Source organism: Periplaneta americana, chromosome 8 (genome assembly GCF_040183065.1).
Source record: "Periplaneta americana isolate PAMFEO1 chromosome 8, P.americana_PAMFEO1_priV1, whole genome shotgun sequence".
NCBI classification, from domain to species: Eukaryota; Metazoa; Arthropoda; class Insecta; order Blattodea; family Blattidae; genus Periplaneta; species Periplaneta americana.
The window spans coordinates 107,389,786-107,413,542 of NC_091124.1; the positions used below are offsets into that span (position 1 = coordinate 107,389,786).

A 23,757-nucleotide genomic window follows, 5' to 3' on the forward strand; every position below is an offset into this window, starting at 1 on the left:
ATATATATAAGAATTTGTATATTGGAATAAGATTTTCTACATCCAATGAATTAACTTATATTACAGATGCCCTTAGAACATTCACAACAATTGTGAGTCTCTTTCTTCTCTTTAAGACATGTTCAGCAATACCAACAAAATTGTACAATTACTATGTAACATTTTTAAACGATTTGGTATATTCAAAACTTGATTTTAATTATTCATAAGAGACACTGTCTTTAATATTGATCAAAATAATGTATATATATATGTTATGTTTTATTTAACGACGCTCGCAACTGCAGAGATTATATCAGCGTCGCCGGATGTGCCGGAATTTTGTCCCGCAGGAGTTCTTTTACATGCCAGTAAATCTACTGACATGAGCCTGTCGCATTTAAGCACACTTAAATGCCATCGACCTGGCCAGGGATCGAACCCTCAACCTTGGGCATAGAAGGCCAGCGCTATACCAACTCGCCAACCAGATCGACTATATATATATATATATATATATATATATATTTGTAAATTTCCACTATGAAATAAGACATAACTTCAAGGTGTAAAAACACAAAAACAAATGTTTTAAAATATTATAATTTATTTGCATGTTTTCTAGTTCTAATGTGTTTACTTTTCAACTCATATTCTCAACTACATGGATAAAACGTCATACAAGTGCAATTAATCGTGTTACATGTACATTTTAATTTGTTAACTACTAGCATGATTAAAAACTGTAGGACCTGAAGATGGTCGATAGTCGAGAGAAAACGTACGTCCATATATAAAGTCTAATAAAACTTTCTTAAAACTGATAAGCTATTGATGGAACTTTCACTTATATTTTAATATCACTTGGCTTATCGGAGCCACAATGTCTCTAAAACAGATGACTGTGTTACGTACTGACAGGTTAAAGCAACCTGAAAACAACATAGAAATCCTAGGCTGACAGACAGGACATGATATACTGAACATCTGTCTGCTAAGCTGGTAGTTTACAAATTTACAGAAATATTTATAGAGGATGAGGAACTGCAAAGGAATATATTGTACATCTTCTGCAAAGCTCTTTCAAGCAATCCTTCGAAATAATATCCCTGATAAAATCCTCCAGCTCAAAAATTACTATTTCATGATGAGGAAATGAAGAGGGCAGCAATAGACTTCTCAATAAAGCAAAAAAAACTACAGACGATAGTGACTGGATAACTTGATAAGGATAAACTATGTATTACCAAGAGGGAAATCTAACATTGACAAGAAATTTTGAAAGCACTTTGGTAAATCCACAGAGTCTGCTACTTTTATAACATGGGTAAAAATAAAAAATAATTCTTTCAAAAGATCCACAACAGGTTACCATACTAATATCTTACCTCGGCATATGTGGCCAAAGAAGTAATTTTCCCCATTATATCACCTTGATAGGATCCTTCGTACAGTGGAATCTGGATTCCCTGTTTATTCATCTGCTTCAGTTTATCAGGTATATACTGCTTTTCAGTACATCCCAATTAATTTGAGGGAAGTGAAAATTGTATACCTAAACCAGGTTGTGGTGGCTATTCCCTAGCTAAATCATATCCTCCCATTAGTAACACATCATTCATGTTAGAGAGTCCACACCTGTGGAGTAACGGTCAGCACGTCTGGCCGCGAAACCAGGTGGCCCGGGTTCGAATCCTGGTCAGGGTAAGTTACCTGGTTGAGGTTTTTTCCGGGGTTTTCCCTCAACCCAATACGAACAAATGCTTGGTAACTTTCGATGCTGGACCCTGGACTCATTTCACCGCCATTATCACCTTCATATCATTCAGACGCTAAATAACCTAGATGTTGATACAGCAACGTAAAAATAACCCAATAAAATAAAAATTCATGTTAAAGATGCCTGAGATAATGTGTAATAGATATCTGTGACAGAAGTGTTAATATTAGCCTACATATTTTGTATCAAAATAAACATGGCTACATACTTGGGAGATACACTACTATACATTTGTTACACGACAGCTGAGCACTGATGTCACCACTGTCATATATGTGACATTGTAGGCAATTACAGAGCACGGGACATTGAAGGGATCAAAGCATTCGTGGAGGGGGATGACGCACTCTGCTAGTTCGTGGAATCAACACTAATCAATTTACAAGGGATGGGTAGTACATGTTGTAGCAGGCTAGATAGACGAACAATTATCCAAGGAAATGTCTACCCTGACAATATATTTTATTGATATTGAAGGCACTTTTAATAAGATATTCTTCAATAGGATCAACATTATCTTGCAAAAAGCATGGGACTGAAATCATTTTGAAGAAGTGGATAAAACATGTATGCTCAATATGAGAGCACTACAATTAACATTGCAAGAATCCTTTATATAACAATTGTGAGGAAGGGCTGTCCTCAAGGCAACATTTTGTCTCCATTGCTGTGGAACATAATAGTGGATAGCCTTCTTCATACTATGGTTATGCAAATTGCAATACAATCCCTATTACTGGAAAATCTAAGAGTGCATTGTGCTCTCAGATAACTGGATTGGTGTTGTCAACAATTCCCCTATGTTAAAACAAAGAGGTATTGTTTAAGAAGAAAAGGAAAGTTGAATATTTACGTCTACCTATTTTATTTGGCGTTTCTTTTCTCTCTACGTGAAATATCTGGGACTTACCTGCTCTATGACTGCAAATTAAAGTTTCATTATGGCACAAGAAAAGAAGAATTAAAACACACACATTTGAAATGAGGCTGTCAACACCACACCTCTTCTAGAAGCAGTATTTTACTGTCTACCTCCTACATTCACACTTTGGTGTGTATTTAAATAGTGAAATAATCGTCAGTATAATATGTACAATGATGGATTAAAAACAAGGCATGGGGCAGGTGGCACAATGAGTACAACTAAGCCACTAGCCACAATCTTCTAAGCAAGTAATGCAGTTCTTGAACCATCTGTCATCTTAATGATAGTACAGCAGCACTAAAATTATCTGTGAAATTATATGACAGTGTTATACAGCTCTCAAAGAGGTCACTAAAATGATTGCCATCTCACTTATATGAATTAAAAGACTAGACAATGACCAGGATGATGAAAAGGCACATGAGACTGCTAAACTGGCCTCAGAACAAATCTTCTTGGGGTCAAAACCTGCAATCCCCATTTCTCTAACAACAATCAAACACAGTGTTAGCCAACATTACTCACAGATATTTACCAAACTCTCGGCAAATAATAAATAATACTAACTGTCGACAAGGAAGGGATGATATATCAGCAACCTCAACAAAAACAGACAGATATACTCTACATTTATGACTAATTTTATTGTAGGAATTTTAACAGATCACTGTACCTTAAAGAAGCACTTACACACAACTGCTATAGATGCAAGTTCACCTGTCCTGTTCTATCAAAATTAAGATCTGCGCTGGAAATTTTTGACCTGACATGGCCATAATCAGCACTACTTTATTTTTGAATAGCTTTAAGTTTGTTCAGCATCTTGGACGTCTTGAGTGATGAGGAGCTATTAAGGAGGGCCCATATGGGTGTAGGCTTGTCTCAACCCCCCCTCTACTTTTTATAATACAATCCATAAACAAATTAAACAACTAAACAAACCTGAAGGAGATTTTCTTGTTCACATAAGTGTTTCTCAACCTTACGGTATAAGTTGTCTAGTCCTTTCTTAACCTCACGTGCAGGATATTCTCTGATAACTTTCCTCAATTCCTGCTTGCTGTAAGCCATTTGGTAACTGATTTCAGACTGTTTCACACCTTGTGCTACTTTTGCCTGAACTCCTTCAAAGAACAGCTGTAACATACGAAAACAAAAAACATTTAAAGTTCACAAATTATCTACAAGATTTCTATGTTCATCACTGCTAAATTTCGTTTTAAAAAGCGAAATATTGTATATTATTCCAAATCTAGTCGAGCATAATTGATTTCTTTGAGAGAACAAAAATTCTTAATAAGGCTTTCTTCAGAAAGAAGGTAAAACTGCAAGTCCCATGACATACTGTTTTTGCCTACAACAAACTTCAACTGCTAGTAATCACCCTCGCCAATTTTCCTGTCATCAGAAATAATGAATTCCATCTTACAGATGACACTACTTCAGAAATAAAAGTCAACACTACCGAACTTCAGAATTCAAGACCATATTTTAAGACATTTGAAACCAACCAAAATTTTGACATTTGCACTTAAGGATATGGTTCAGTGAGCTGCAGTGTAAATGAGTTTACGGCTCATGAACACACACATAACTACATGACTCCGAATAGATATATTCAACTACAGCAACTTACGTTCAGTTTTTCCAGTGGTCTCCCAAAATACTGAGTTACATATGCCTTCAAAGCATCACTGTATTTCTGTTTGGCTTCCTTTCTTAATCCATCCAAAACACCTATTTTTAATTCTGACAACAAAGCGTAAAGATGGTGGAAATTCTCTGAAAATAGAATAAATAATAATTCATATTAAAATATCTATCTTACTTGAAGGGTTCAGAATCATAGTGGGCCAAGCGCCATTTACTAAAACCGTAGAAAACAAGTATTAAAATGAAGTTATTACCATAATTCAATGGAAGCATATAGCAAGTAATATAAAGTATACACATTAAAAGTAAATGATATGTCAGTCTTCATTAAACTGTGGTATTAACTTAACTTTAACCATTGCTTTCTCCATTTTTAATAAATGGCACTTGGCCAACTACGGCTCTGAACCCTTCATTTATTTTCATCCTTAATTGAATACAATAATAATTGACACCAGAGTCTAGCTTTCAAAGCGCAGTCAACAATGCATTCATCCATTCCTTTCTTCTCACTCGATCGGCTTTCTTGGAACTCATATTTCCATTCCTTCTGCTCCACACACACACACACACACACACACACGTTTGATCAACAATCAGGAAATATACATAATGTCAAAACTGAAATAATTATCACAAATTGTTAAATTAAATTTGAAATGTTGAAAACACGTTATACAACACCGATGTATATTTTCTTGAATTATAAAACTTATAAATATTCCATTACCTAATAATGAATGTAAAATTACCTCAAATTGTCACTGAATATAAATTCTAATGAGCCATATTTATGTTACAAACAGTATCACAGTTGTTAACATCTGATCGACAAGTAAGGTTAATTCTTGTTGCGGTGAAGTTCCAGTGTTGTTTATTAAGTTATACTTTCCCACGAGAGTTATCATTTTTATTTTTAAGTTTACCGCATTATGTTTCCGTTGTAATGTCTGGGAGAGAACACAACAGAGGTAGAAAATTCGAATCAAGTCATTTAAAAAAGCAAAAAACGGGCGGCGACAGAGCAATTGAAGAAGCAGTTATGTGGTTCAATGTTGTAATATATTAAGATCGATGAAACAGTGGCCGTAACAGAGCATTCCACAAGAAGTGATGATCTGATCCTTCAAGAATCCTCCACTTCTACAAATAAATGTGAGTACAATCAATCTGATGAAAGTAATATAAACAGTGACACTGATGATGCGTCTTCTAATGAAAACGTTAATGCAGCAGGTTTAATTAGTGAAATATACACTTTTGACAGAGCTGATCCTGGCAATTGGCCACATCAAATTCAGGACAAGAAAAGGTTTCAAATTATCGAAAAAGGATTTGTTCGAGAAGAAAATGCTGTGTTTCTATTGGACGTCAATAAGAGACACTTTTCATCTATCCACTATTTCAGGATTTCAAGGAATAAAAAAAAAAAAAAAAAACAGGATTGATGTTCGCTTGTATATTCTAAAAATCGAGACAGAGTATATTGTTTTGCTTGCCGACTTTTTTTTACCTAAATAACAGCATTATCTTCTCAGGAGTGTAACAACTGGAAAAGCCTTAGTAGTCGTCTAAAATCCCATGAAAATAGTCCAGTTTATTTGGATGTATTTCAAGATTTCAGTTTAGTGAAAAGTAGAAAAATGAAATGAGTTTAAATTTCGTGTGCAAACATTTTAGTTAATTTAAAAAATATTAACCTAAATATTAACATATTGTCAGTGTGTAAGAAGATTTTTTAAGACTAAAAATGAAGGAATGGTCAGAATTCAGCTTCATAATATGGCGAGTAGTTTAATATACTACTACTTCTGTTATTATTAGTTCATTATTAATATTATTATTATTATTATTATTATTATTATTATCATCATCATTATATTGATATTGGACCTTATATACAGGTTTGCCTAGGGCCTCGAAAATCCTAGGATGAGTATAGGAAAGTTCTGTGACGAGGAATAGAAAGGAGAGATTAATGCTGTTTTCGTGAAGTAGTTAGGAACTGAAAGTGTAAAGACAAGTACTTATAAGAAGAGTTATGTAAAATTTTGTATAGAAGTAAAAGAGCATATATGATTCTTCGTTCCTTTAGACGAGCCCACAAGAGCAGCTCAAGAGATGGTTTACATAGTCAAATTTCCGAATATTACAGACGAATCTTATACATACATTATGAACACGTTGCAATCTCTTATTTAAGTTAGAACTTAAGTTTGTTAACAAGGAATCACAGTAATCAAAATGGGGCATCAAGAGAGTCTGTATAAGATTATTTTTTAACATAAGTGGTAGAAAATGTTTTATGTGCTTCAAAGGGTGGAGCAGTGACAATATTTTCTTGCATGTATGGGTAACTTGAGTTTCCAATTAAGATCATTATCCATATATATTCCAACATTTTTTACTGTTTTACTGTTTTCAATAATTGTACAATTAAGCTGATGCTAGGCAAATTCTTGCAGTCTACAGTATTAAGAAGATGATGATGCCTGAGATTTCTCTGAGTTCAGCCTCAATCCAAATTTATAAGCCCACATCGAAATAAAGTTCAAGTCTTCATTAAGTCTTTTTTTTTTATGTCTGTCATTTCGTCAGGATGAAAATGGTTGTATATTTGCAAATTTTCGGCGTACATATGATGTCTACAATGTTTTATCATTTTAGTCAAGTGATTAACATATATCATAAACAAAAGAGGTACAAGTATTCCGGACTTCACCACATGCCATTCCGAGGAGAAAATACCTGCTGTAACACATGTTGGCAGTCGCGAAGATAGGAGTCAAACCAAGTGACAGAAGTGTCAGAAAGATTAAGTTGTCTAAGTTTATGTAAGAGAAGCTCTGTGTCTACTATGTCAAATGCTTTACTAAAATCAAGTAGCACCAATAATGTCAATTTTCGTTCATCAGAGACTTGGCATACATCCTCATTGACCTTTAAAAGTGCTGTAGTCCTGCTGTGTCCAGTTCTGAATCCTGACTGATAATAATCGTCAAGTAAGCAATGTTTGGTCAGGTAGTTCATCAGTTGTTTATGTACAAAATGTTCCAGAACATTTGATAGAGCAGGTAGGATACTAATGGGTCTGCAGTCATTTGACATGAAGGGTTTTAATTTTGGGAAGTGGGCGGTGAGAAATGCCTGTTGTTATTTGGCTGAGAAGCTTCTGTCATCCAGTCTGCTCTCAAAAAAGCTGGAAGTTAGAATTTAGAAAACAATTATATTACCAGTTGTTTTGTATGGTTGTGAACTTGGACTCTCACTTTGAGAGAGGAACAGAGTTTAAGAGTGTTTGAGAATAAGGTGCTTAGGAAAATATTTGGAGCTAAAAGGGATGAAATTACAGGAGAATGGAGAAAGTTACACAATGCAAAACTGCATGCATTGTATTCTTCACCTGACATATCGACATGGGGAACTATTAATAATGGAATTCCTCAAGGATCAATATTAGGTCCCCTACTTTTTCTAACGTTTATAAATGATCTTGCCCCCCTTATAAAAGATGTAGGTCATCCCATATTATTTGCAGATGACACAAGTATAGTAATTACAGCCAATAACTCCAACACATTCCAATCTTCAACAGAGGAAATTCTCTTCAAAATATGTGACTGGTTCTCACTCAATAAATTAGTATTAAATTGTAACAAATTTAAATCCTTTCCAAATTCAACGTCTCAAATTTATAGCGCAATAATTAACAATAGATCCCTATTAGAAACAACAACAACCAAATTTCTTGGCTTAAAAATCGATAATGTGTTAAATTGGTAAAATCATATTAAAGAAATTACCCCCAAACTAAATTCAGCTTGTTTTGCTATTAGATCTATGCAAAAGATAGTAAATATCAATACCTTAAAAACAATATACTTTGCATACTTCCACTCGGTAATGAGTTTTGGAATAATATTCTGGGGAAATTCCACAGATAGTAACAATATATTTCTATTACAAAAAAGAGTAATTAGAATAATAGTAGGTGCGAAATCTAGGGAGTCGTGTAGGACTATTTTAAAAAAACTACAAATAATGACCATGGCTTGCCAGTATATCTTTTCATTAATAGTCTTCCTCGTATGTAATCGTGAAAACTTTGTAACTAATTCAACAGTTCATAGCATAAATACACGTCAAAAAAATGACTTTCATACTCCATAGGCAAGTCTATCGTGCTATCAAAAAGAAATGCGTTATATGGCAGTAAAAATTTTTAATAGCCTCCCTATCGATATAAAAAATGAAACTCAAAACATAAAATTATTTAGGGCCAAATTAAAGAAGTACCTAATTTCTCACGCCTTCTATTCTGTAGGTGAATTCATGACATTCAATAACACTTCATGAAATTGATACTAAAACTATGTGTTGTACTAGTAGACTATATTGTAAATCTCGTCTGTATTTATTTCATCTAGACTGTGATTATAAATTAAGATTTTATAATAGTATTAAGTTTTTTGACTTGTTCTATATTCTAGCTGTAAGCATGTATGAATACCATGGAATGTTAATAAATACAATACAATACAATACAATAATTAGGAACATTAAATCCAGACGTTTGAGATGGGCAGGGCATGTAGCATGTATGGGCGAATCCAGAACTGCATATAGAGTGTTAGTTGGGAAGCCAGAGGGAAAAAGACCTTTGGCGAGGCCGAGACGTAGATGGGAGGATAATATTAAAATAGATTTGAGGGAGGTGGGATATGATGATAGAGAATGGATTATCTTGCTCAGGATAGGGACTGATGGCGGACTTATGTGAGGGCAGCAATGAACCTCCAGGTTCCTTAAAAGGCATAAGTAAGTAAGTCTCTACATTTCGCTTTCGAAAGATGGCAACCCTACATCATAATAACCATGATCATATTTATGTAAGTCACAGTGCTCATGTATAACAAACTGTAATACAAATGTTCTGTCATTCACTCGAGATTTATTAAAGCACATGGAAATGTCACACTTTTGCAACAAAACTAACAGAAAATATAGTCACAGATCTTGCTCACAGAATCAGACGCAATGTGGTGTGATGGGTCGTGACACGACATTTCGCTTTATAGTCTCACAATGCCTTGCAACTACTGATCTGCTGGTTGTGTGGGTTTGGGAAACTGCTCTAGCCTAGAAAATGTCGTCAGTGGATGAGGACGGTGTGCTTTTGTGATTCATTATCACTCTTTTCGAAGAAGAAGAAGAAGAAGAAGAAGAAGAAGAAGAACATAATAAACGTAGATTTTGGGTAGATCCATGGAATAAAAGACTGATTTAAATTGGCTCATGCAAGAACTGAGAAGTACTGTAATGAGAAACGTTTAAAAAATTTCACTAGAATGAGTGTCACTACTTTTGATTATGAATTAAATATTAAATAATCAATAATGAGTGATAGTATAGAACAATCCTCTCATTGAGGTTTTGGCTGATATGAACATCTATTATCAAGCAGTACATCTCACTTCATGATATGTGTCAGAGGTAAAGGTAAAGGTATCCCCGTAACATGCCATGAAGGCACTTGGGGGGGGGCATGGAGGTAGAGCCCCATGCTTTCCATGACCTCGGCACTAGAATGAGGTGGTGTGGTCGGCACCACGCTCTGACCGCCTTTTACCCCCGGGAAAGACCCAGTACTCAATTTTATAGGAGGCTGAGTGAACCTCGGGGCCGTTCTGAAAGTTTGGCAATGAGAAAAAATCCTGTCACCACCTGGGATCGAACCCCAGACCTTCCAGTCCGTAGCCAGCTGCTCTACCAACTGAGCTACCCGGCCGCCAATGTGTCAGAGGAAGAACAATTATTGTTTGTATGCATCTGAAGTCTGTCTAGTATAATATGTAGCTAGTTGGCGATTTATGCAATGTAAGGGGAAAGGAACTGGTCACCCTACCCATTATCTCCTGGCCTAGTTGCCTCATAAGTGGTGTCTTGTTGGTATCACTTGTGAAGTTCAGACCTGCCTTCAGTTAGTTAGTTGACTAAACAACAACAATATAGAGCAGAAAAGTAGACCTACTACAAATTATTATTAGTTATTACTCACTTGGTGCTTTCATCTCATCTGCAATTTTCTCCCACATTTTAGAAACCACATTATTGTCGTGATATTCTTTCAAAATGGAATTGTTCAAAACGGGTCTTTACTGTACTAAAACAACTAATTTATCCACATTGAGCTCCATTCTAAATAATGTGGACTACTCAACAGTAGTACTGTAGATAATAGAAGCTTGCAATCGTGGACATGACTAGTCATGCATGTGCAGGACGCTTCAGCCATCAGACTATCTGCTTGCGACCAAGTTCAAGCAGTCATCCAATGATGTCTCCTTGTGTCTGCTTGCGATCGTCTTGTCGCATCTGATTCTGTGTGCATCACATCATAAGAAATCAATGGAGTGAAGTACCATCAAACAAAATGTTGCATTGTGCCATGCTGCGTCTGATTCTGTGTGAAATTTAAAAAAATAGGCAGGTAATAGCAGTTTATTTAGTGTAACTTTCATTTTATGCATGGATTCACAGATGTGGAAAATGCCACTGTCTCTGCACTTGTGATTCGCCTCAGAAAAAGAAAAAAATGAAAATGTTGAGATGTTTATGCTGTGAGAGATTGTTGAAAAAAAAAGCTCGATAGTGGGTATATTTGAAACACTGCAGAATTACCTAGCAATTTTTTTCTCTCTCTCGTTTGCATCAAAATACATATCTTCTGCTACCTCGTATCCTCTTTCAAGGGTCGAGATTTTGATAAAAGTCTCCATTTTTTTTTCTATCATCCCACAACTGAGTTCCATCTGCTTCATGCCATTCTTCTCCTTTTCTTTTGACGTCTCTCTTAATCTGTTCCAGCCACTGCTTCTTGGTCCCTTTCCTCTTTCTGTCGATTCCAGTCTTTTTGGGTAATCTGTCATCATCTATCCTTTTCACATGACCAAACAGTCTTAATCATTGTTTTCCCTAAGATGTCTGTAAATTTGCAACTCCTACTTCTTAATTTTATATTTTATCTACTCTTGTCTTACCCACAATTCATCTAAGAAATCTTATCTCTGCAGCCTATGTAAATGTCCACATCTCATCAGTGAATGTAAAAATAAGTTTATAATAGGAATGGTGAACAGGGAAAAAAGTTCGAGGCAAAAGATATTAGATGCTAGGCAACATTAAGATAAATGGATCTTATGTGAAGACTACAATAAGAGGAAGGTGGGGAGAAAAGAAAGACTGGAGAATGTTGGATTATCTGCTGTGACCCAGATTATGGTAGCATTTTTTATTTTCAGATCAATGACGCAAGTGAATTCATATGACCACTTTAATTGTACAGATGAACTAATACTTCTATTTCTGTTATGCAACTTTTTTTAAACATCTGTTTTACGTTTTCATTATTGAAGTTTGAGAAAGAATATCATTATGGGTAAGAAGCGTACTTTTTCAATCAGTGGCTAAATAATAAGCTGTGTCCGGATTTTGATGGATAGTTAGATTTGGTACAAGGGGATCTTTGTTCAGTATAATTGCAAAGTGTGTTTCAAGTCTTTCAAATTGAATAATACCAGTATGGTAAAGTAAGTTGTGATTTCACATGCTAAGGGACCAAAACATTTGGAGAATGTGTCAAATAAATGATTGGAATGGAGCATTTCTTCTTCTTTTTTTTTTTTTTTTTAGAAAGAAATAGCTCTAATCTCAGCTGTGCAATAAGCTACTGCCACTGAGCCGCCGCCGCCGCTGCCACTGCCACCACCACCACCACCGCCACTGCCACCACCCATCCAGTCCAACATCATCAGACTCTAACATCTGCATTCCAGCACCAGAAGACAGGCTACGGCGCAACATCGCATTCTTAGTCATAAGATGGCCAATACTGAACAAGTTTATATATAAATGCACGTTTAACATGAGTTTAATATAGCAATTCCTTTGTTTTTTAGAACTTTGAACATGTATTTATATTACGCGATTGTCAAGATGGCAGTGACTAGACCATGATAACCATGTTACTCCAATTTTCGCTATAGCCGGTCTTTCTCATTAGCCATGAGTGGAGATCATATGGACACAGGAAATTGTCAATGGGAAGTTGTCCTTGAACTCGTGTGAAAGAAGCTCTTTGGCTTTCAGATGGATGTTCCCTGATAGCAGAATTGCACAAAACTTCTCTACAGAAAGAACTAAAGCATCATATGTTATCATTATCAACATAGACTAGCCTCTTACTTTAGAGACTGTTTGCAGAACAATTTGAAGAGCTGTAATGACTATGCAATGTGTTTTGATGTATTCCTAAATAAGGTGGTACAATGGGGTCAAAAAGATATGATGGTATGGTTTAGGGTGTAAACCAGCAAAAGCTTCGCACTCTTTACTGGAACAGCATTTTCTTAGGATTCTCATCTCCGAAATACCGTGTCTTTTGGAAGGATTCATGAAAGGTTATTCATCTTTGTGACTGTTTAGAAGTTAATAAAGATGGCAAATACCAAAAACCACGCACCATATTGATCATCACGAAAGCCTAAAAAATGCATGACTTTGTTACAAACTTTTAGGGATGAACCACTTCCATATAGGAACCCATGTCCAAAAACATTTTGTTTGATAATTACAGAACATGTGTGTGCCAACCTTTCTAAGCAACACTGAAAAATAATAACACAAAATGTTCGTTATTATTATTATTTTTTTTAGTAATGGCAGGTACTGACTGTTCGACAATCATCCATATCAAGCCAGTTGTGTAAACTAATTTACTGACAGAGTTGTTGCCTAGAGTGTGCCATAGGAGGTTGGTCTATGCTACAAGCACAATGAGATGACAGAGATTTGTTGGGATGCCACAGGGGAATTGGAGCTCTCAGAAAAAAAAACCCTCTGTTACCAGGATCACAGGCTTGCCCAACATAAGTTATAAATTGGGAGTATGTCAGGAATCGAACCTGGGTCCACAGGATTACAAGTCCAGTGCTCTAGCTACTAGACCACTGTGGTGGCTAACTTGTGTTCTTATTACTAACATAATATGCGAGAGGTCCAGAAAGGATCACTGGAGAAATGGTCCAGTTCCCTAGGATAGTAAAATCCCTCGTATCCGGCACTCAAATAACCGGCAATACCACAACAATGGCACTTTTTGCTAGACCAAAAAAAAATCATTCATACAAAAAGGAAGAGTCGGATGAAGATTATGTGGTTTTCGTGGACTGCACATACTGCATATTATGTTTACTCTTTACATTGTTCACACGCGAAAATATAGACTGAAAACCCCGTTACGGCCCTGGAGTAGATACGGTAGCATCAGTAATCTGTCACTTGAACCTTACAAACAATGCGCCGAGACGATATTAGTCAGACAGGCTAGCTGTTTGTAACGATCCCTACAGTAGATTTTCACCTGACGACAAAGAGAGATCCACTCTTTGAAACGTTGTGTTACAATTTTGAAAATTAGCAATGGAAAAAGTCCAAACAGCTCAACCATTGATCTTTAAATTTACCACTTCAACTCGCCTGTTTCGAAGGGGTGTTGAATGAGTCTAAATAGGAAGGTGTGAAATTCTCTGTTCCTTCAGTTTCATTAGAGTAACAGCACAGTATAGTATATACAGTCACAAAGCTTGAGTTTATGAGGGTACTAGGAACAACAGACTGTGCCAGTACTATTTCGCATTGTCTGTGTTGAGGCGATAGTAGCGATCCTAGTGGTTAGCAACTATCTATGGATGCATATTTACTATGTATTGAGCTTCTTGACTGTATATACTAGACTGTGATAATAGTATATATAAACAAGGAGACACTACAGATATGTTAAAGAGGTTTGAAGTCATCGAATGCTACTTCATCTTCTTAGTTGCAATGCTGACTACACTCTCTTCACATCACATGACCGCCATTTAAAACTGCCATAAAGTTACGAAAACTTTTAGTATTTTTTACGCTATTATGTGTTACTGTATTTTAATAATTATGAACTGATGAATGTACATTATCGTATTCAGTACTAAAAATAAACATTGTATGTATTTCAAAACTTTACTTTTAAATATCTTCATGAAAATTACTAAATTTCAACATGGAAAATAATGTTTGTGCAGTACAATATGTATTTACATAACCTATAAACGAATTTTCCAATTATCAGGCAAAATCAGTTACCTGACACTGTCTTTGTCCCACAGTTGCCGGATACGAGACATTCTACTGTATTGCATCCTTAAACCACTCGAATACTGGTAAAAAGTTGAAGGGTGGGGAGAGGCTATATAGTGCATTAGAATATGCAGGCAAGTATCAAACGAATTTCATGTTGAAAGTACTTGTGGATGCAAACTAAAACCTCTTGTTTATCAGTATATACATCTCACAGAAGCCAAAAATTATTACCTTGATTTTTTTTGTAATCCTAGTATGGTAAATAAATATCTTAGATCTAATAGATTGATCAAATAGAATTTAAAGCTTATTTTTTAACTTTTAATTAATGCATATCATACTTACAGTATTCACTCGAAGAATATTACAATTCAAATATCAGTACCCAGTGGTGCCACTTATATAGGCCCGTGGGGCCTCAGCCCACCCAATAATTTGCCGTGTTATTATTACTACTACTATTATTATTATTATTATTATTATTATTATTATTATTATTATTATTATCATCATCATCATCATCATTATTTATGGGATTTATTTATTTTAACTTACATGTAAAGTACTTGAGTCCACCCAATGTTTTCCAAAAGTTGGCACTACTGCCAGTACTCATTACAGAAATTGTTCGAACTGTCTTTCACCATCGTAAAGTATGCTGTAAATAGTTCTGTATTCACATAAATTTTGTACTGTTTATAACCACCATCATCATGGCAGCATCAAAGCTTACATTAAGACAAAACAATGAATTATCATGATCCCTTACACTAAAAAATTGTTGTTAGAGAAAGCATTCTGACAACACACATCATATTCTGTAATTACGGTACCAAACGAAACTTTTTCGGACATGGGTTCCTATATGAAAGTTGTTCATGGTGATCTCTTCTGTTACCCCTAAAAGTTTGTAACAAGTCACAGAAGTATCCGGTATAATCCAATAGATATATATGCTAAACAGTTTTATTCTATTTTATCCCACATAAATGTTTATGTTTTCTAATGTGGTTTATGAGTAATATTTGAGAAACTGTGATAACTAATGCTAATGATATACATACCCATTTTAACAACTTCCTGTGGAGTTTTATGATGCTCAGCTGCATTCCGAGGAATAGCTTCAAACATTGCTCCAACCAACTTCGTATACCATTTATCCAAATCCGTACGACGATCTGTGTTTTTGAAAATAGCTTCAGCAGTCTTTGCAAAATCCTAGAAGTAGATGTTATAAAAAAGCTTGGTAATATGCAACATGATGATGATGATGATGATGATGATGAAGATAAATTTAAAAAAATGTAATTTTTTTATTTATAAATAATTCTGCTGGCATAGAATGTCAAAAAAAAATTAACCAACCCAAATTTTTAATAAATGGAACAAAAATATGGATCACATGAACAATGCAAATTAACTCTTTCAGAGAAACAAAGAAATGAAGAAGGCAGAGAATGAGAAGTGACACAGCAAGAGAAAACCTAATTAATAAAATTAGGACCGTAGAACATAATAGCACAATAATTTGGATGTATTGAAAGAAGAGGAGAAATAAATAATCTTTGAATGAATATATGATGAGAGAAATATTAGGAAGACTTGAAAAATTATGAATACTAGACAAACAAGATATGGCGAGTAAAGGAATGGATTGGAAAGAACATGAAAGAGAGAAAATATGGAAGGACAAGGAACTGTGAAACTGACTGAAATGTAAGTGTCTGGATAACAATTAATCAGACTAATATACTGAAGTAATAATTTCTTAATTAAAATATTACCTCAAAATTTGCAACAAATGAGAGGATGCCGCACTTGCTCTTGCGGTTAACTTTCGTCTCTTCAATAGACTTAAGTTGTGCTTGCATAAAACGATCGAAGTTTCTCTTCACTTGTACCAATGCTGACGCAAAACTCATGCTGAGAAACGAGCCTGTATCCTGTGCTGACATTACATGCTGGCTTAATCGTACCAGCACATACATACAATAACTGAAAGAGGAAATTGAATTTAAAGATTATTCCTCAATCAAAAAATTACAGATAGTTGTACAGAGTAAATCCTCCTCATCAACTGGACATACTGTAGTTCAATCTGTTCCATTGCAGAGGGCAAGAGCCAGTAATGTTTATTACAATGAGACTGGTTTTCACGAAGTACTATTTTTCTCTACTGCCCCAAAACCGTTATATCATTTAATTACCGAAAAAAGAAAAACCATTACCATATTCCCTTCGCCACTGAAATGCACTCAATATTGTCAATATAATTTATCAAAATTTTGGAAGTACAAAAATAAAGGAACATCTCCGATATCAATAAAGAAAAGGGACAGATAGGTTAATAATGAATCCCTGGCAAATTGGATGTCTTTCATTAATTATATCCGACATCCTTGTCATCTATGGCTATGTGCTCACCTATGGGTTCTAGATTTGCAGATTGAAAACCTGCTGAAGTCCATTCACTTTTAAGGACAGATAAACGTCTTTAGCATGGGACATTGTTTCAGAAGGGAAATAAAATTGAAGATTCTGTAACATAAATTTATGATAGGCTACACAATAAAATCCTGACAGAACAAGAATTACACAGACTTGCGACGATTTTGCGGCACAGAATATTTTATGTCATAAAGGTGAAATCGATTGCCCTGATTTCGAAAATAATACTAGTTTTTTCGTATCATGTACAGATTATGCACAATTCTGCATTTAACATAAAATTGAAAGTTCGCTATTCTAGTATAGATTCGCTGCATATAAATGAATGAATGAATGAATGAATGAATGAATGAATGAATGAATGAATGAATGAATGAATGAATAAATAAATGAATTAATAAATGAATGAATAAATGAATGAATGAATAAATGAATAAATAAATGAATGAATAAATGAATGAATAAATGAATAAATGAATGAATAAATAAATAAATAAATAAATAAATAAATAAATAAATAAATAAATAAATAAATAAATAAATAAATAAATAAATAAATTGTTTAACATCATATTTTTAATTTAGGATATGTTCTTCTTGTGATCCTATCTCACATCTGTTTCATATCCTCGGGTTCCCATATCTTAAGCAATCAAGATACTGCAAAGGCAATAAAAATACTATTTTCTAATATAAAAGCAAGAACCTATCTCTCCCATCCTCAGTACAGATTAAATCTCGTATCAGTGGCCCTTTTTAATGTGTATTGTGTTGTGAATTTTGTATATGGAAAAAATGGCAAGTTCGAGTGATACACTTAGAAGAGGCTGTGTGAACAATCAGAATGATTTTTGTTACATATGTGTGTGTTGTGTGATAAAGCAGCATAGAAGAAACATTACTCCTTTGATCAAGAATTTGTCTGGCCTATTTTAAAATGAAATTAAAAGATCAGGACAAACATTTTCCCTTTGATGTTCCTATGGTTAGGTGTACGCAACGAGATCACTATAATATCTGTTATTTCGGAAGGTGTGAGTATTGTATTGGGACAACAAGGAGAGTACATTAAATTTCCAGGTTTTGTGTGAATGGGACTTTGAGAGGGTATAGAACGGTATTCTGGGAAGTTATAGAATGGAACTTTGGGAAGTGATGGAATAGAACTGTGGGAAGTTACAGAATAGGATTCTGGGAAGTGACAGAAGGGACTCTGGGAAGTAATAGAATAGGATTCTGGAAAGTGGTAGAATGGGATTCTGGGAAGTGTAGAATGGAGCTATGGAAAATTACAGATTTCTCAAAAAAAGTTACTTGGTGCCAGAGATAAGAAATGTTACAAATCATCCACTAATTGACTCTCAGAGAGTTATGTTACATATCAAACTAGGACTAATGAAACAATCTGTCAAATCTTTGGATAAAAGTGGTCCTTGTTTCCAATATCTTGCTCAGAAAATTCGAATGTTGTCCGAATGAAAGTAAGAGAAAGTCCTTAGATGGCACACAGATTTGCCAACTCATTAAGAACGCTGATTTTAGAAATATCATAACTGACTTCATGCTTAAGGCTCATTCAAGGATGTAATCAAGCTTCTGGACAATGTTAAAGATGACTGATATAAGCATGTTGTGAAAATCAAGCTCGAAAAGTTAAAGGCACTTGGAAGTAATATGAGCTTGAAATTACATTTTCTGAATACTTCCCTGAAAACTTAGATATACTAAGTAAAAAGCAGGGTTAGACATTCCAACAGGACAAAAAACAGATAGAAATAAGGTATCAGGATCGATGGTACGTCTCCATGGTGACTGACTACTCTTGGTGATGAATAAGATGTGAACCTCATCCGGACCACAAACACCAATTTGTCATCTGAGCTTTCGTTTTCAAATGGTTTTCTTAAGGTGTGTTCATTTTAAACTGTTTTATCTGTATAACTGAGATTTTATCATGTTTTGCAGCATTGTAGGCTACTGTTTCATCTCCTTTCACTAGAGTCACAACTGTTTGTATGACTTTTCATTGAATTGTATATATTTTAATAGAGTAATTTATATTATTTCTGCCTTTTGTTAAGTATTTTACATTTTAGCTTAATTGTGTATATTATATTTTTAATGTAATAGCTGTGATTTTAGAATAAGCCTAGATTAAGCCTAGGTAATGTATTTTTAGTTAGTTTTTATTGTCTGGGTTACAGTTTAAATTAATTATTGTAATATTTTATTTCATTATATATATATATAAGAAATGATTTTAGTGCTAGTGACAGTGCATGAGTGATATAAACTGCTAACAATAAAGTATAGACCTAATTGTTTTCGTGAATTATTGTGCCAATGACATGAGTGCTAAAGTGTGTAATTTGAGTGGAAACTGTGGTGCATGTCATAGGAAAGTTAGTCAGGGAGTATTTTGTGACAGTTGTAGAATGTGGTTTCATTATGGATGTAGTAACACTACTAATAATGAGGATAGTCTATGTGATAACTGGTCTTGTGAACTCTGTCACTATAAATCACTAGTTGTAAAACAGGAAGAAACCATCACCAACCTAAGACATGAACTGGAACTTTTCAAAATTCAATTTGGAAGCAGAAATGTTGCTTCAACTTTTAATTCACATTTGTCTGATTTTAAGGTTGTATCCAGATGAAATCGTAGGAGGAGAAGGTTCTCTCTTGAGGATGTTAGTGAAATAAAGTTGACCAACAGATTCAATGTTTAGAAACAATGGAAGTTATCAACCATCCCTAAATCCTCCACAACAGGTTTCTGCTAAAGATGATGTTAAGAAAAGTAAAGTATTGTTACTGGGAAGCAGTCATTGGCTTGATACACGCAATTCCAGTCACAATTATATAGGCTAGTGTAAAGATTGAAGTAATCACCTTGAGCATAATTATGAAAACAACTTTGTTGACTATGATTAGAGTAAGATACTTCAACTTCGAGATTTATTAAGAGGATGGATGGTATTTATCTTGTAAGACTAGAGAATGCGAGACCAGTTTGACATCACACTCAGAAACATTTGTAAAAACTAAGTCAAGTAGGTCCCTGTTATTAACTGTAAAGTTAATCTGTTGCAAGCTGATATAACTTAGGGATGAAAATAACTCTTGTGATTTGATTTTCGCATAATAATGTATATCATTAGGACAACAACCCAATGTCCTGTTCATACCAGGAGCATTGAAGTCTCCGAGCATTAATATTCTATAATTGTGTGAGTCTAGATTGAATTCAAGAAAAATAGCATTTTAAAATTTTAGGATCAGTGTCCGGTGAAAAGTAATGATTGTCTATTAAAATATTATAACCATCCTTCATAGGGATTTGAACCCATACACATTCACTGTTAAATTCGAGGTCATGTCTCCGATATACTCCAGATATCTATTAATAATTATCTATTAATAAATAGGACGATGTTCTGTCCTCCATAAAGAAATCGTACTCAGCATCACCAATGTTTATTCAGTCCAGATGGAAACGAGAACCACAGGGCCCCACACATTTTAAAAACTTTTGCCTTCCATAGAAAACTGCGCCACAAGAAGGACATGTGTCCTTACTTGCAGGCATTGTAAAATACGCTTTAGCACGTTGCGCAACACAAACACTGACGTATTGCTAAACTGAAACAATGCTAACAGCACAGTGAAGCAAAAACACGTCCACTCTTCATGACAGTTGGACGACGAATGAATAATAATAATAATAATAATAATAATAATAATAATAAAAATAACAATAATAATAATAACAATAATAATAATACTTACTAATACTGAACCCGCAGGTTCATTGCCACCCTCACATAAGCCCGCCATTGGTCCCTATCCTGAGCAAGATTAATCCAGTCTCTACCATCATATCCCACCTCCCTCAAATCCATTTTAATATTATCCTCCCATCTACGTCTCGGCCTCCCCAAAGGTCTTTTTCCCTCCGGCCTCCCAACTAACACTCTATATGTATTTCTGGATTCGCCCATACGTGCTACATGCTCTGCCCATCTCAAAAGTCTGGATTTAATTTCCTAATTACGTCAGGTGAAGATTAGAATGCGTGCAGTTCTGTGTTGTGTAACTTTCTCCATTCTCCTGTAACTTCATCCCTCTTAGTCCCAAATATTTTCCTAAGAACCTTATTCTCAGACACCCTTAACCTATGTTCCTCCCTCAAAGTGAGAGTCCAAGTTTCACAACCATAAAGAACAACCGGTAATATAACTGTTTTATAAATTCTAACTTTCACATTTTTTGACAGCAGACTGGATGATAAAAACTTCTCAACCGAATAATAACAGGCATTTCCCATATTTATTCCGTATTTAATTTCCTCCTGAGTATCATTTATATTTGTTACTGTTGCTCCCAGGTATTTTAATTTTTCCACCTCTTCAGAGGATAAATTTTCAATTTTTATATTTACATTTCGTACAATATTCTCGTCACGAGACATAATCATATACTTTGTCTTTTTGGGATTTACTTCCAAACCTATCTCTTTACTTGCTTCAAGTAAAATTCTCGTATTTTCCCTAATCATTTGTCGATTTTCTCCTAACATATTCACGTCATCCACATAGACAAGCAGCTGATGTAACCCGTTCAATTTCAAACCCTCTCTGTTATCCTGAACTTTCCTAATGGCATACTCTAGAGCAAAGTTAAAAAGTAAAGGTGATAGTGCATCTCCTTGCTTTAGCCCACAGTGAATTGGAAACGCATCTATCAGAAACTGACCTATATGGACTATGCTGTACATTTCACTGAGACACATTTTAATTAATCGAACTAGTTTCTTGGGAATACCAAATTCAATAAGAATATCTTATAAAACTTCTCTCTTAATCGAGTCATATGCCTTTTTGAAATCTATAAATAAGTGATGCACTGTGCCCTTATACTCCCATTCTTTCTCCATTATCTGTCGAATAAGAAATATCTGATCAATAGTTGATCTATCACATCTAAAACCACAACAACAATAATAATAATAATAATAATAATAATAATAATAATAATAATAATAATAATGCCATCGATTGTTTGAAAGTATCTGTTCCTATAAATTTCCCAAATATTCAAATTTCTCCAACAAATCGATGAGAAATAATAACAATTCTAAAGCAATTAAAATCTGAAAATTCCTCGGAATATGATGAAATTACAAGTAAATTATTAAAAGCCAGTTCACAAATAATACCCAAGTCCCTATCTTATTTATGTAACTTTTCAATATTTAATAGTGTATTTTCAGAGTGACTGAAATATTCAATTGTTATTGCTTTATTCAAAAAAGGAGATAGAACCTCGCTCGAAAACTACAGGCCCATATCCCTTCTACCAGTCTTCTCAAAGGTTTTCGAAAAAGTTATATATAAGAGAATATATCATCATCTTGATAGATAAAACATTCTCATTCCGGAAGAATTTGAATTCAGAAAGAATAAATCAACTGAGTAAGCAATGTTTAATTTAACTGATAAAATTCTGGAAGCAATTAATAAAAAATTACAAGTAGGAGAGATATTCTGTGATCTCTCCAAAGCTTTTGATTCTATTAATCATAAAATTCTACTACAAAAATTAGAATACTATGGTATTAAAGGCATAGCATATCAGTGGTTTGAGTCATATCTCCTAAACAGAAATCAAAAACTTGAAATCAACGCATTCAGCAACTCCTTTAAATCTACTTCAACATGGGAAAATGTTCATACAGGGTCCCACAAGAATCTATGTTAGGGCCTCTTCTTTTTCTAATTTTTATAAATGACCTTGGCCCCATAATAAAAGGAATATGTTTTTTTTTATTGGGTTATTTTACGACGCTGTATCAACATCTAGGTTATTTAGCGTCTGAATGAAATGAAGGTGATAATGCCGGTGAAATGAGTCCGGGGTCCAGCACCGAAAAGAAATATGTTATCCTATACTATTTGCAGATCACACAAGTATCACAATTACAGACAAGAACTTTGCCGCATTCAAATATGAAACAGAAACAATTCTACTTAAAATGTATGACTAGTTTACAACCAATAAACTAGCACTGAACATCAATAAAACTAACATAATTCAATTTAAAACCATTTCAAACAATCTCCGAAACATTAGACACAACTATCAACAATATACCCCTACTAGAAGTATCAACAACGAAATTTCTTGGTTTGCATATTAATAACAGATTAAATTGGAAAAATCATATTAAAGAAATAACCCCCAAACTTAGCTCAGCATGCTTCGCAATTAGATTGTTACAACAATTTCTAAACAGCAGTATCTTAAAGACTATATATTTTGCCTATTTCCATTCCATTATGTCCTACAGAATAATATTTTGGAGAAATTCTGCAGATGTAAAAATATATTCTTATTACAAAAAAGAGCCATTACAATAATAGTTGGAGCAAGAGCTAGAGAATCGAGTAGATTATTTAAAAAAAAAAAAAATGAGAGATTCTGACCTTAACAAATCAGTACATATACTCTTTAATAAATTCTTCTTATGAAATAAAGAAGATTTTCCAACTAATTCAGCCATATATAGTATAAATACCCGCAGAAAGAATGATTTTTCATATGTCATCATCAAATTTATCATGCTATCAAAGGAGAGTATGTTACATGGCGATAAAAATGTTCAATAGTCCTCCTGAAGACATTAAGAATTATAACCAAATCCTGCATTATTTAAGGTAAAACTAAAAAATTACTTAATATCTCACACTTTCTATTCTGTAGATGAATTCTTGACATTTCACAGTAC

At 34.3% G+C, this 23,757-nt stretch overlaps 1 protein-coding gene across 7 annotated transcripts in view; it reads right to left on the minus strand.

The window, feature by feature from the left end:
• The window catches only part of Sec3 (exocyst complex component Sec3), a 167,971-nt gene that overhangs the window by 3,211 nt on the left and 141,003 nt on the right, over positions 1–23,757 (minus strand). For all 7 annotated transcript variants that reach the window (XM_069833368.1, XM_069833373.1, XM_069833370.1 and 4 more), the window contains exons 12-15: positions 16,304–16,514; positions 15,584–15,737; positions 4,321–4,466; positions 3,627–3,821 (exon numbers count right to left, since the gene is read on the minus strand). In XM_069833368.1, coding sequence (XP_069689469.1) covers positions 3,627–3,821; positions 4,321–4,466; positions 15,584–15,737; positions 16,304–16,514 — 706 coding nt within the window. The remainder of the gene's footprint in view (positions 1–3,626; positions 3,822–4,320; positions 4,467–15,583; positions 15,738–16,303; positions 16,515–23,757) is intronic.